General features: G+C 41.6%; 1 protein-coding gene across 7 annotated transcripts in view; it reads right to left on the bottom strand.

Annotated features, from left to right (window-relative positions):
- abo.1 (ABO blood group (transferase A, alpha 1-3-N-acetylgalactosaminyltransferase; transferase B, alpha 1-3-galactosyltransferase) gene 1) overlaps positions 1-15,089 on the bottom strand; it is a 38,635-nt gene that overhangs the window by 10,687 nt on the left and 12,859 nt on the right. For 3 of the 7 annotated variants that reach the window (XM_012968494.3, XM_012968498.3, XM_012968495.3), the window contains exons 2-3: positions 9,887-10,056; positions 4,965-5,104 (exon numbers count right to left, since the gene is read on the bottom strand). In XM_012968494.3, coding sequence (XP_012823948.1) covers positions 4,965-4,974 — 10 coding nt within the window. In that variant the 5' untranslated portion in view covers positions 4,975-5,104; positions 9,887-10,056. 7 annotated transcript variants of the gene reach the window in all.

Below are 15,089 nucleotides of genomic sequence, written 5' to 3'. Positions count from 1 at the left end.
CATCCATACTACTGTTCCATGAGCTAAATGGACAAAATTGGACCCCTTCCTCTTTTCCTGTTATTCCTTGCCAACATCTACTACTACTATTCCTTGTGATCCATCGCTGATCAGAATATTTTCCGAACAATGTAGAGTCTATATCCCTGCAGGCCCTGTTTCTTGAGATACAATTGGGCATCCTCCTCTTTCCAACAGACATCCATGCTACCGTTCTGTGAGATAAATGGACAAAGTTGGGCACCTTCCAATTCTTCCAATATCCTGTGCCAACATCTGCATAAACTACTATGCCTTGTGATCCATTGACAATCAAAATATCTTCCTCACTGTTTCTCTTGCCAAACCTACAGCAACAATGCCTACGGCTCATTTACAATAGTGGCCAATGGGCATTAGCATGTGATTTACCTGCCATACGCCAGTAGAGCCTAATCACCTGGTATTGGAAACGTTTCGAATCCGTGCCTGGCGAAAAAATTCGCTCGTCACTAGTGTCAATGTACCCTGGTAAATGAGCCTTCCTGACTGAGATCTTTTCTTAGCCTTAAGATCTTATTTAGAAGACATAAACATGGGATGTTAATCGCTTATTTAACCCAGGTGCCTCTTTCCCATACATTATAGGGGTGAGCGGAGGCACACTAACCTTCAGGTACAAATGGAATGCTCTAATTGTGTAACATGTTACATGCTCTCTGTAATAGCCAGTGGCTGCACCCAAGGGCGTCTAGTTACATAGCAGATAACAAATATGCTCTTTAAAACACCCTTGTATTCTACAGAGCTCATTTGCTTTATTTTATGTAACTTATGCCTTTTTTTTCCAGCTTAAATGTCTACCCCGGTGGCTACACAGCAGCTTATTTATACACAAACACTACATTTTATTTGAATTACTTTTGAAACACTTTACTTTTTGGCTTTTACACTGTAAAAAAAGCCTAAGAGAGCATGTCAGCCGACTATTAAAAAGCAGAGGTGGGAAACTGGACATGCAGAAATTGTATGGACCCCAAAGGCAAATTTTCTGTAATAGGAAAACGTGCAAAAATGGTTGTAAAACAGATTCTATATGTAAACTGGCCAAACAGGAATAACATCAGAATACAAAATACATGGATTACCAAATACTTGGCCTTATCTCCAACCCTAAAAGTAGAATATGTTTCTAATTAACAATAATTACACGTATGTTAATGTTGCCGAATTATTATCAATTAATTCTATTAAATAACTATGTTTTGAAGAAGCGGCCCTTGGTGCGAATGTCAGGAATGTTTCATTGGCCGTCATTCATCGACTACAGAATCCCAACAACACCTTTGCTTGACGGTGTAAGGGTTGCAACCTGAGTTTCTATAGTGTCAAAAATCAAAAATAAATCTTCCATGTAATATATCCTCTGTTATTGTCTTTGGGGTTTTCTTTACCCTGGGTTAACTGTAACTCTTGGGCCCGGAACAAAACACTCTGGGCCACATTCACTAACATACGAATCCAAATAGCGAAATCCGATCAAACCTACAGCAACAATGCCTACGGCTCATTTACAATAGTGGCCAATGGGCATTAGCATGTGATTTACCTGCCATACGCCAGTAGAGCCTAATCGCCTGGTATTGGAAACCTAGAACTATTGGCTGATGGAAAGTCCATGGTTTCCTTGCACCAATGATCAGCACAGGCTGGTGGTGCTTTGAAGCTCCCCACAACTACTCCCAAGTGCAGAGACCACATTTGGACGCAAATATCAAATATAAATGGTGTCAATGTACGCTGGTAAATGAGCCTTCCTGACTGAGACCTTTTCTTGAAGATATAAACACGGGATGTTAATTGTATATTTAACTCAGGTGCCTCTTTCCCATACATTATAGGGGTGAGCGGAGACACCCTAACCTTCAGGTACAAATGGAACATGTGTAACTTGCGTAACATGTTACTTGTTCTCTATAATAGCCAGTGGCTGCACCCAAGGGCGTCCTTCTATATCTAACAACATCTATTACCATTTCTAACAGGTTCAGTCGCCCTGGAATGTGCCGTATCAATGCAGTAACTCTTTCAGTGCCGGTGGTGTAACATTCTGGGTGATGGCTTTGTGGTTCTACAAGGAATTACTGCCTACGAATAACCCCTCCATTAACACGTCCTCATGAAAGGATCAGTTACTACTACACACTACTACAGTTTATATAAATAAAGCTGCTATGTAGCCAAGGGTGGCAGCCACTCCAAATGAAATAGGGCTCAGTGGCACTGGTTACATAGCAGATAAAAGATAAGCTCTGTAAAACACCATTGTATTCTACAGTGCTCATTTTCTATATTTTATGTAATTTTATGAAACACTTTAGTTTTTGTCGTTACACGTCTAGATGTAAAAAAGTGGGAAACTGGACATGCAGATATTATATGGACCCAGAGGCACATTTTCTGTAATAAATAAAACCATTTGTACTAGTTGTTGGTATGAAGGTTGTAAAAAAAGATTCTATATTTACACTGGCCAAACAGGAATAACATCAGAATGCAAAATACGTTGATTACCAAATACTTGGCCTTATCTCCAACCCTAAAAGTAGAATACGTTTCTAATTAACAATAATTACATGTATGTTAATGTTGCCGAATTATTATCAATTAATTCTATTAAATAATTATAATGTTTTGAAGAAGCGGCCCTTGGTGCGAATGTCAGGAATGTTTCATTGGCCGTCATTCATCGACTACAGAATCCCAACAACCACCTTTGCTTGAAGGTTTAAGGGTTGCAACCTGAATTTCTATAGTGTCAAAAATAAAAAATAAATCATCCATCTGTTATTGTCTTTGGGGTTTTCTTTACCCTGGGTTAACTGTAACTCTTGGGCCCGGAACAAAACACTCTGGGCCACATTCACTAACATACGAATCTAAATCACGAAATCCGATCATTCCTGATGATCGCAAATGTCACAAAAATTCTTTCCGTTATGATCCAACATTTTCGTATTGAAACGATCGTTAGCGATAGTCACTAAATTTTCGTATCTGAACGATCGTAAATGGCGCAAAAAACTTTGACTTTGATCCTTCAGTGCAAGTCACGATAACAAAGCTTGAATGAATCTGAAACTTTCGTGCGAATTGTCGCAAAGTACGAAAAAGTTCAGAAAATTAACGAAAATATCGCAGAAAATATGCCAAAGTTGTAAACTTTAGAAAAAATACACATTTTTTGTAATCGGACCTTTCGTACCTTTCGAAAAATGCGCCCTAATCAAGAAACGACCCTGTTAGGGAACTGTAGTGGATATAAAGGCAGTTTGAAAAAGAGCATGATAAGACCTAGCCCAGGTTAAGGTGGCCAGACACGTTAAGATCTGCTCGCTTGGTGAGGTCGCCAAGCGAGCGGATCTTCTCCCGATATCCCCACCTACGGGTGGCCGGTATCGGGAAAATGTAGGCTAATTCAATCTTGGGGCCAAACAATCGCATTATAACGGGAGCAATGGACACAGTCGGTTCAGGAAGCACATCAACGAGCCGATGTAGTCCCCGATCCGACTAAATCTTTTAACCTGCCCGATAGATATCTGGCCGATTTCCCTTGTTACTGCCCCTACACGGGCCGATAAGCTGCAGAATCGGTCCAAGGGACTGATATCGCAGCTACAATCGGCCCGTGTATGGCCACCTTTAGGCTGGAGATGGCAGTTACAACACAAAAGCAGGTTTAAAACTTTAGTAATAGAGTTCAATTGTTTAGTTCTAAGTACACAAACCCCTATGAAAGCTTCTGCTAGCTTCAATCCATGTTTTATGGATTGACTGCTTTGCAACAGGCTACTCACAAATCCATCAGTTCTGGTGGGCAAGAATGAGGAGCCTCTAACTGCAGGCAAAGAGTTCATCAAACTAAAGAGCAAAATCTATGGTGGAAACATAAATCAATATTATAGGCTACACTCACACTTCCTCGGCACTTCACAGTCTATGATGAAGTCCGTCCAACGTCCCCTCCATCTCCACCTCTCATATTCACAGTACAAATTACAAATGAATTAAAAAAAATATATATGTTTCTAACCTTATAACAATGTAAACATATCATAACTAGAGGTGGCCATACATGGGCTGATTTCAGCTGCCAATATCGGGCCTTTAGACCAATTCAGCAGCTTATCTGCTCCTGTATTGGCACCACCAATGGGCCTACCGACTGATATCTGACCTGAAATTGCCCAGATCTCGATTGGGCAGGTTTGATTTTTCCATCATATCGGGGACACATTAGCTTCTTGATGTGGTCCCCAATCCGACAGCGCCTATGCCCACCTCTTTGCCCACCTAAAGCCAAACAATCTAAATAGCCAGATATGCCGTAGGTGGGCATATCAAGGAGAAGATCCACTCGCTTGGCGTCCTTGCTCCCTACCCGACTGATATCTGACCTGAAATTGGGCAGATCTCGATTGGGCAGGTTTGATTTTTCCATCGGATCGGGGACACATTAGCTTCTTGATGCAGTCCCCAATCCGACAGCGCCTCTGCCCTAGGGCCAAACAATCAAATTAGCCCGATATCGCCCACCATAGGTGGACATATCAGGAGAAAATCCGCTTGCTTGGCAACTTTGCAGAAATAATATTTACCCAAAGGGGAATTTTCTGTATCAGCATTTTTACAATTCTTTGGTATAACTGTAACAGATAATGTATGTACACTGGCCAGTCAAACAGGAATATCATCAGACTGCAAAATACACAGATTAACAAATACATGTATGGGTACCGGCTAAAAGGAGAAGAAACTATTGGGCCCTGACCCTATTGGGCCGTGCCATCTCTCCACACCCCTCTCCACCCCCGGCCACTCCTGCGCTGCTTACTCGCTGTAAAAAAAATAACTTTTTGGACTAACTTTGCTTACGTGACTACCCTGCCGGCACAAAAGACAACACAGAAGGGCAAGCTTACCGCACTCCATGCTATTGGCTTTCTTTATCCCGCTTCCCCAACAGCCTATCACAAGCCACGAAGCACAAAGGATGTCTTGAGCTCATCCAGCGCTGATGGGAATTCTTTACATTCAGCAATCCGCTTTCCCAAATTAAGACCTAAGACCAGGAAGAGATAAAATTAAGACATTTTTAGTGATGAGTGAATTTTTTTGCCAGATATGGATTCACTGCGAAATTCTGCATTCACCATTGGCAATTTTTTTTCGAGGGACCTTAAATTGTAAGCTCCACCGGCGCAGGGGCTGATGGGAATGTGATAGGGACCTTAAATTGTAAGCTCCATGAGGCAGGGGCTGATGGGAATGTGATAGGGACCTTAGATTGTAAGCTCACTGGGGCAGGGACTGATGGGAATGTGATAGGGACCTTAGATTGTAAGCTCACTGGGGCAGGGGCTGATGGGAATGTGATAGGGACCTTAGATTATAAGCTCACTGGGGCAGGGACTGATGGGAATGGGATAGGGACCTTAGATTGTAAGCTCACTGGGGCAGGGGCTGATGGGAATGGGATAGGGACCTTAGATTGTAAGCTCACTGGGGCAGGGACTGATGGGAATGTGATAGGGACCTTAGATTGTAAGCTCACTGGGGCAGGGGCTGATGGGAATGGGATAGGGACCTTAGATTGTAAGCTCACTGGGGCAGGGGCTGATGGGAGTGGGATAGGGACCTTAGATTGTAAGCTCACTGGGGCAGGGACTGATGTAAATGGGATAGGGACCTTAGATTGTAAGCTCACTGGGGCAGGGGCTGATGGGAATGGGATAGGGACCTTAGATTGTAAGCTCACTGGGGCAGGGACTGATGGGACTGGGAGGCAATGTTTAGTTATAATCTTTGAGTTAGGTTACCTGTCAAAAAGTATAGTGCTGCTTAATTAATTATGATAAGTGGGACGTTTAAGTTTTAGGGTGAAGACACATGGAGCTACTTAGTAGCAGCTACTTGTCACGGCTACTCAATGCCAGAAAATCCCCTGCCATAGACAATAGTGAGAATTGCCTCTGCTAAAACACACGTAGAGACCATTATCTGTAAATGATCAGCATGGTCTTTTTTAGTAGCCACAACAAGTAGCTGCTACTAGTAGCTCTGTGTGTCTTCACCCTTAAACGTACGTTTTTGACATTTAATTTCACAATGAGTTATAGACATTGCAGGGTAGTTTCTAGAGGAGAGATTACAGACAGCGGCCAGATTGAGAGAGTTGGGTGCGAGCAGTACAGGTATATTATCCAGATTTCTCTGGAACAAGGTCATTCCGGATAAGGGGTCTTTTCACAATTTGGATCTTCATACCTTAAGTCTACTAAAAAATTAATATTAATGAAATCCAATAGGATTGTTCTGCCCCAATAAGGGGTAATTATATCTTAGTTGGGATCAAGTACAGGTACTGTTTTATTATTACAGAGAAAAGGGAATCATTTAACCATTAAATAAACCCAATAGGGCTGTTCTGCCCCCAATAAGGGGTAATTATATCTTAGTTGGGATCAAGTACAGGTACTGTTTTATTATTACAGAGAAAAGGGAATCATTTAACCATTAAATAAACCCAATAGGGCTGTTCTGCTCCCAATAAGGGGTAATTATATCTTAGTTGGGATCAAGTACAGGTACTGTTTTATTATTACAGAGAAAAGGGAATCATTTAACCATTAAATAAACCCAATAGGGCTGTTCTGCCCCAATAAGGGGTAATTATATCTTAGTTGGGATCAAGTACAGGTACTGTTTTATTATTACAGAGAAAAGGGAATCATTTAACCATTAAATAAACCCAATAGGGCTGTTCTGCCCCAATAAGGGGTAATTATATCTTAGTTGGGATCAAGTACAGGTACTGTTTTATTATTACAGAGAAAAGGGAATCATTTAACCATTAAATAAACCCAATAGGGCTGTTCTGCCCCCAATAAGGGGTAATTATATCTTAGTTGGGATCAAGTACAGGTACTGTTTTATTATTACAGAGAAAAGGGAATCATTTAACCATTAAATAAACCCAATAGGGCTGTTCTGCCCCCAATAAGGGGTAATTATATCTTAGTTGGGATCAAGTACAGGTACTGTTTTATTATTACAGAGAAAAAGGAAACCATTTACAAAAATCCAAATTATTTCATTAAAATGGAGTCTATAGGAGACAGTCTTTCTGTAATTGAGAGCTTTCTGGATAATGGGTTTGGAATTTCAGTACTGCACCTGGGCAGTAACCCATAGCAACCAAACTGTGATCGTTTTTTTGTCCCAGCCATCTGCAGGTAGAACGACGACAGTTACGCATTATAATGGACAACAGACCGGTTCTACAACCTCAGCTTTAGTTCAATTAGTGCATAATAGAGTATTATCTGCTGTCCATGAAGGAGTTAAATATAGAAATGAATAGAGAGAGAGACTTTTTAAAAGAGACACCGTTTGCTTTAGAGACCAGCTTTAGAGACCAGCTTTAGCGGATAGAATATCAAAAGATTCCATTTTACCCACAATGCTGAACATAAACTAAAACGAAATACCTTGTTGAATTACACAGAAGGAACCCACCCAAATTAGCCCCAGTTTCGCTCTGCTGATGGAATAGAAACGGATCAGACCGAACAGATTACACTCTTTTAGCAGCCCATACACGTTCAGATTTTAGTCTTTTACCGACGAACGTTTAGATATGTCGTCCGTTTAAATGCAACGATCTAAAACTCACATTCAGCCTGAAACTGTAGGATAAAGCCCTAAAAACAACCAATGGGAGGAGGTTCTGAACATGGAATAGTTACAGGCACCAATCGTACGAAAGTGACTCACATTGTAGGGCCCCCGAGGTTATTGCCAGATACACAATACTGTGCGGATTTTATCCTTATCCCGCTGAAATTTTTTATATTTAACTTTATTTTATTGGTGACGAAAAATTGAGACCAACTGAAATTTTCTAACCGGTCCGACTAAATGGTACGAAAATCATCAGAAGGATAATTCAGAGCCGATGAAATTTGTACGAAACGCTTTCTTAAGAAGGAACTAAGCTGGTAAAGGGTATGGAAAGTCTCAGTTATGGGGTCTGTTTACAATGGAGAAGAGGCGCTTAAGGGGGGATATGATAACTATGTATAAATATTAGTGATGGGCGAAATGTTTCGGCAGGCATGGATTCGCGGCGAATTGTTTCGCGAAACGGATGAAAAAATTCGCCGCACGTCCAAAAATTGTCGTGACAAAATAATAGCCGCGGGCGACAAAAGAATAGTTGCGGGCGACAATTTTTTTTGCCGCACGACATTTTCGCCGTTTTTCACGGATCTTTTGAAAGATTTGCAAATTTTTCGGTGAAACGAAACAGATTCGCTCATCACTAATAAATATATATTTACCTGTAGGGTCTTCCAATGGACACAAGGACACCCACTCCATTTAGAAGAAGGGAGGTTCCGAGCTGTGGAGTTCTGGAATTCCCTCCCCGAATCGGTCGTGCTGGCTGATACATTATATAGCTTTAAGAAGGGGCTGGGTGGATTCTTAGCAAGTGAGGGAATACAGGGTTATGGGAAATAGCTCTTAGTACAAGTGAGGGAATACAGGGGTATGGGAGATAGCTCTCAGTACAAGTGAGGGAATACAGGGGTAGGGGGGATAGCTCTCAGTACAAGTGAGGGAATACAGGGGTAGGGGAGATAGCTCTCAGTACAAGTGAGGGAATACAGGGGTATGGGAGATAGCTCTCAGTACAAGTGAGGGAATACAGGGGTAGGGGGGATAGCTCTCAGTACAAGTGAGGGAATACAGGGGTATGGGAGATAGCTCTCAGTACAAGTGAGGGAATACAGGGGTAGGGGGGATAGCTCTCAGTACAAGTGAGGGAATACAGGGGTAGGGGAGATAGCTCTCAGTACAAGTGAGGGAATACAGGGGTATGGGAGATAGCTCTCAGTACAAGTGAGGGAATACAGGGGTAGGGGGGATAGCTCTCAGTACAAGTGAGGGAATACAGGGGTATGGGAGATAGCTCTTAGTACAAGTGAGGGAATACAGGGGTAGGGGAGATAGCTCTCAGTACAAGTGAGGGAATACAGGGTTATGGGAGATAGCTGTCAGTACAAGTTGCCCCAGGGACTGATCCGATTGCCATCTTGGAGTCAGAAAGGAATTTTTTCCCCTCTGCGGCAAATTGGAGAGGCTTCAGATGGGGTTTTTGCCTTCCTCTGGATCAGCTAGCAGTTAGGCAGGTTATATATAGGCATTATGGTTGAACTTGATGGACATGTGTCTTTTTTCAACCTAACTTACTATGTTACTATGTTACTATGAAACTGACAGCCGGAATTGTCTGGGGTTGCTTTATTCGTTTTCGACTCTGGGGATCGGTGAAATCATTTCATGAAAATGTGAAATCTTCAATTGTCTTTGGTTGATTGTGTTTCTTATTTCTTTTGAAAAAAAAAAACGCTCAAATTTTTGTTTGAATTCTGAGCGACAGAAAAAAAAAAAAAAATCAGAGAGTCCTGGATTTTAATGAAATGCCATTGTAATAACAAACAGTCACTTTTTCTTATATCGCTGATTGAAAAGGAGTAAATCAGCCCCGTAAATTCGTTTCTGCTCTTCAAATTCGTTGTAGTGTTTGCGTAGGAAATACCTGCTCCTGAGCGGGGAGCGTATTCATTGCAGTTACAGTTTGAAAGGAAAGAATTTCTTTTTTGTGAAAAACAAAATAAGTAAAAAATAAGATTTTGGTCGTCGCTACGCTACCGATTACTTCTAAGCACAATATATATTTGTACGTTCTGTTTGTCATTTTCCTGGCTGTTTTTTTTTTTCCCCCTTTTCTTATCTGTAAGTGAGTTCAGGTTTTATAAGAACGGTGAAAGGTACTTACATTTTTCCAAGACGAGCGGTGTGTCCGGCCGGGGGGGTGGAAGTGCTTGGCCCTGGTCGCAGGGGGAGCCGACAGGTTTGGCTGCTTCAACTGTTCTACCTTCTTTTCAGTTTTGTTTCTTAAAGAAAGGAATTCTATTGGCTGCCCTACAAGGACAGACAACAAAGAGCCTGGAATACAAGGCGTAGTTAAGAGATTTAAAAAAAAAAAAAAAAAAAAAAGCAATAATAATAGGTGTCACTTTCTGTGTATAATAATTCCAGTTACTTGTTTTAGAAATGTATGTGCCAGAATATATAGAAAGAGAGCCTGATATTTCTAGAGAAATACTTTGTTTAGAAAGGCTAGACTAATAGTTCCTGAATAGGGTTGGCCCCTGGCTGGTATTTCCCTGCTCTGGCCCCTAAAATACCAGCTAGAGCCAGGGCCAGTATTTACCTGGCTTATCTCCTCTCCCAGCTTCCTTTCTAGTCTACCCTACTCACTATTTTCCCTTGAATGCAGCCCACTGATGTCAGGGAAAAAACCCTGTGGGCCCCGGTGGCCCAGACCCGATGCCTGTTGCCGCTCCTCTGGCCCCTGGTGTCTCCTGACGCGTTTCACTTATGCGTTCTCAGGGGGAACGTGAGGAAGGGGCCACTGTAGGAGGTTAGGGGAGCACGGTGGAGCGGGTACGGAGTGCAGTGGGGGACGGGGGACGGAGCGCCCGGTAGGGGCATCTTGGGGGGTGCGGGGCACCTGGGGCGGCAGCCCAGTTGGGTCCTGCACTCCCCAGTCCGACCCTGCCCCTATTTACATCATAACTCCACCTCAATGTCACAGACCCACCCCCTGCCCTCATTTACATCATAACTCCACCCCCATGTCACAGACCCACCCCCTGCCCCCCATTTACATCATAACTCCACCCCCAATGTCACAGACCCACCCCTGCCCATATTTACATCATAACTCCACCCCCAATGTCACAGACCCACCCCCTTCCCCCCATTTACACCATAACTCCACCCCCCATGTCACAGACCCACCCACTTCCCCTATTTACATCATAACAACACCCCCAATGTCACAGATCCCCCACCTGCCCACATTTACACCATAACTCCACCTCCCATGTCACAGACCCACCCACTTCCTCTATTTACATCATAACCCCGCCCCCAATATCACAGACCCACCCCTTGCCCCCATTTACATCATAACTCCACCCCCAATGTCACAGATCCACCCCTGCCCACATTTACACTATAACCCCACCCCCATATCACAGACCCACCCCCTGCCCCCATTTACATCATAACTCCACCCCCAATGTCACAGATCCACCCCCTGCCCTTGCTGGCAAGAAGAGGCCTTAAAGGTGGGAAACCCATTTCCCACCCCTGCCCATATTTACATCATAACTCCACCCCCAATGTCACAGACCTACCCCCTTCCCCCCATTTACACCATAACTCCACCCCCCATGTCACAGACCCACCCACTTCCCCTATTTACATCATAACAACACCCCCAATGTCACAGATCCCCCACCTGCCCACATTTACACCATAACTCCACCTCCCATGTCACAGACCCACCCACTTCCTCTATTTACATCATAACCCCACCCCCAATATCACAGACCCACCCCTTGCCCCCATTTACATCATAACTCCACCCCCAATGTCACAAATCCACCCCTGCCCACATTTACACTATAACCCCACCCCCATATCACAGACCCACTCCCTGCCCCCATTTACATCATAACTCCACCCCCAATGTCACAGATCCACCCCCTGCCCTTGCTGACAAGAAGAGGCCTTAAAGGTGGGAAACCCATTTCCAAACAATGGGCTGACCCCCCCCAGGGGGACCTGAAGCAATGTTAAAGGGGGCGTAAAGGGGTTGTTCCCCTTTGAGTTAACTTTTAGTACGATGTAGAGAGTGATATTCTGGTCTTCGTTTTTCATTATTTGTCGTTTTTTAATTATTTGAATTTATGTTCAGCAGTTTTCCAGTTTGGAGTTTCAGCAGTTGTCTGGTTGCTAGGGTGCAACTTACCTTAGCAACTGTAAGATATTTACACAGAATTATAATTCCACAGCACATGAAATGTATACCTATCATTCACACATACTTGTAAGTTAATTTGGGAAAGGACTGAGCACGCCTTTTAACATATGTTCTTGCCTTTTATAGATACTTGGGGGGTAGGGACATACTGACACCAGGCATATACTCTTGAACACAAGTCTCTTGCTCTCTCTCTCTCTTCCCAGGAGGGACACACACATCTCGCTCTCTGCCCTGGAGGGACAGACAGGTCTCTCTTCCTGAGAGATGGGCACACATCCAGACACACACACACATATATGAAACATACACACATACTACATATACTTAACATTATTTTTTATATGCATTAATTGTACAGATTACTCCTGTGAGCTGTCAAGGGTATGTTTGACTGGCTGTTTGTACTTGGCATATAATTTGTAACTCCACACAATAAAGATATTTTGCTATCACCTTGGTGAGTGGTACTTTGACCATAATACTTACACAAAATTTTATAATAAATAGATGATATTCTACATTGGCGAGCCTGCCAGATTAATAGACACTGGGCTTTACATATCACACATATACCCACTTTGAAAGCTTCATAAGGGGGGATAGAGGATAGAGTGTGCTGTATGTATGAAGCTTCCAGAAGTCTGTAAGTAAAAGAACCTAGAGCGGATTTGTGTAAGTATCAGAGGCATTGACACAGGAGTGCAGCAAGGAGTATTCTGCTTTCTGTAAGTATGGAATTTGTTAATAATTTGTCAGGTAAGAGCAAATTAGAATTTAAAATTCCAAAAGACTTGTCTGATGCAAAGTTATGGTCGTATCTTTATAGTCAGTGTGTGGATGCAAATATAAAGTTAGATGAAGGAGTGTCATTTTCTAAACTAAAGCACAAAATTAACAATGTAATGTTAATGGTTAAAACATTTAACACGTTAATGTGCTCTAGTGAGAGAGACACTGAGGGGGTACAGACTATCTCTGAAACTTTGAAACAAGACAAATGTGACTCAGTTAGTTCTGAGATTTTGACAGAGATAGAAAAACATAATGTTAGACTGACAGAAATTGAGTCAGTTTTGAAACAAAGTAAAGTGACACATGTTTCTGTGATCACTAGAGAACAGAGACAGTCCCAGAGTATGCCGGATATTAATGACCCAGAGTTAGATTATCAAACGGCAAAGTTAAAATTAAAAATTGAAAAACATTTGTTAAAAATTGTTGAGACTTTTCCAAAGTTTGATAAGTGCAGGACTTTGATTGGAAATAGTCACATATTTGAGACTTACTGTTCCAAGTATGATCTCTCAGAAGCACAAAAAAATACCATGTTTAGAAGATGGCTGCCTGTTTCTATAACAAGTCGGTTGCCAGACTTAAACAGTATTGATGGTGAGTGCAATGAGTTTGAAAGAGTCAAACAGCTGTTTTTAATCATTAATGGTGAGATTCCTTCTGTAGAATTGATCAGTAGATTTAAGACATGCAAGTTGCAGGATGATGTTTTTGCATTTGCAGCAATGTTTGAAAAAGCCTACAGACTGGTCATGGAATTAACTGATACAAATCAACCAGCACCCAAGGCCATGATCAATGAATTTGTGCAAAAATGTATATTTCTTGATCCTGTAGCTATTGTGCATGCATCCAGTTGTAGTTCATTCCAAGACACAATAGTTTTTATTGAGAAATATAGACTGGAACTTCTGTCACGCAGCTCAGAATCTACTGACAAGCAGATAGGATCCTTGAGGGAAGAAGGTTTAAAGAAGACTTTTTGTAATTTTTGTAAAAACACAGGTCACATAATTCGCAAGTGCTTCCGGCTACGTCGGCATATAAAAAGAATTAATAATAATGGAGAAGGTCAGGTAAATAGGGATTCCCAAAGATGTGACTCTGGTATACAGACAAGCAACAGCTGCAATCCCAAAATGACCAGCACAACCCATAGAGGTCAGGAGAGAAGGAGCTATTCTTTGTTGTTAAAACGGTTAATAGAAATGAAATCAAAGGGTTAATGTTAATTTGACCTAAATTATTCACTAAAGGTTTGTAACATTTGTATTAAGTAACCAAAGGTTTAAGATTTGTTGTAATGCAAAGTTAATATATACATGGAAATGTGTATTGTGTTTAAATAGCCTGTCTTTCACATAAACATATATTTAAAGCAGGTCCCATATAATGTTGCCTAATATGGGCAGGGTTATCCCCAGATTAATTAAACAATACTTTATATGCTGTTACTGGAGCTGGTAAACCATGGGATAGTGTGCAAATATTGTTTATGTGGGAGAATGTATTCTAGTATGTTGCATTTTCATTTCCATGTATATTGACTGTTGAAAAAAGTATCCTAAATTAAAATTTAGTTTGCCAACCTTTACTGAATAAGACCCTATGACGGTTAAATACTGTAAGTCCTTATGATGTATGTGTATTAACAGATGCACTTAGTGTATATTTTTACTTTGTTAAAAGGGAATGGAATTTGCTAAGGTGCTAGAACAGCAATTCCTTGAGACAGCAGAACAGCTGCTGGGGGTCATTAGTATACGGGGTATATTCCCCTATGTGAGGGGGAGGGAATAGCCAACTCATAGTATGATATGGCAAAAACAAAATTATTTCTGAATTTATGTCTCTAATATGTTGAACCTTGTCCTAATGTTTTTCCTAATTTTCCCTAGGAATTATGGTTTAGTCCAAGTGGAAAAGGAAATTGTTATTTGAATTTGTTTCCTCTTTTGAAAGTGCATGGGGAAAACTGCATGTGAGATGAATAGTTTGTTACTCATGTAAACATGTAAACAGATTAACCCATTGCAATATAATAAATTAGACTGTAATTGAGTGAACCAAGGTAAGGGAATGATGTCCTTACTTATTTTAAATACTTTTGTGGTGTTCCATCTGCACGAGGATTGTAGTCACAATGTGTCACATGGTGCTTATAAGTGACTGACAGGTGCATGTAGGGATGGTGGTTGATGTGGATAAGGGGTGATTAACATAAATTAATAGTCTTCCCCCTTTGTTTGCAAAATGTTTCCTTAAGGATTAAACCCCATAGATGATATGTGGTAAATGAAGAACTAAAAGTGCACAGGAAAAAGTGTTACTGCGCAGATTAATGTATTGG

Source organism: Xenopus tropicalis, chromosome 8 (genome assembly GCF_000004195.4).
Source record: "Xenopus tropicalis strain Nigerian chromosome 8, UCB_Xtro_10.0, whole genome shotgun sequence".
In the NCBI taxonomy this organism is placed as follows: domain Eukaryota; kingdom Metazoa; phylum Chordata; class Amphibia; order Anura; family Pipidae; genus Xenopus; species Xenopus tropicalis.
The sequence above is the reverse complement of the archived record's forward strand: the minus strand, read 5'-3'. Positions and strand labels throughout refer to the sequence as shown.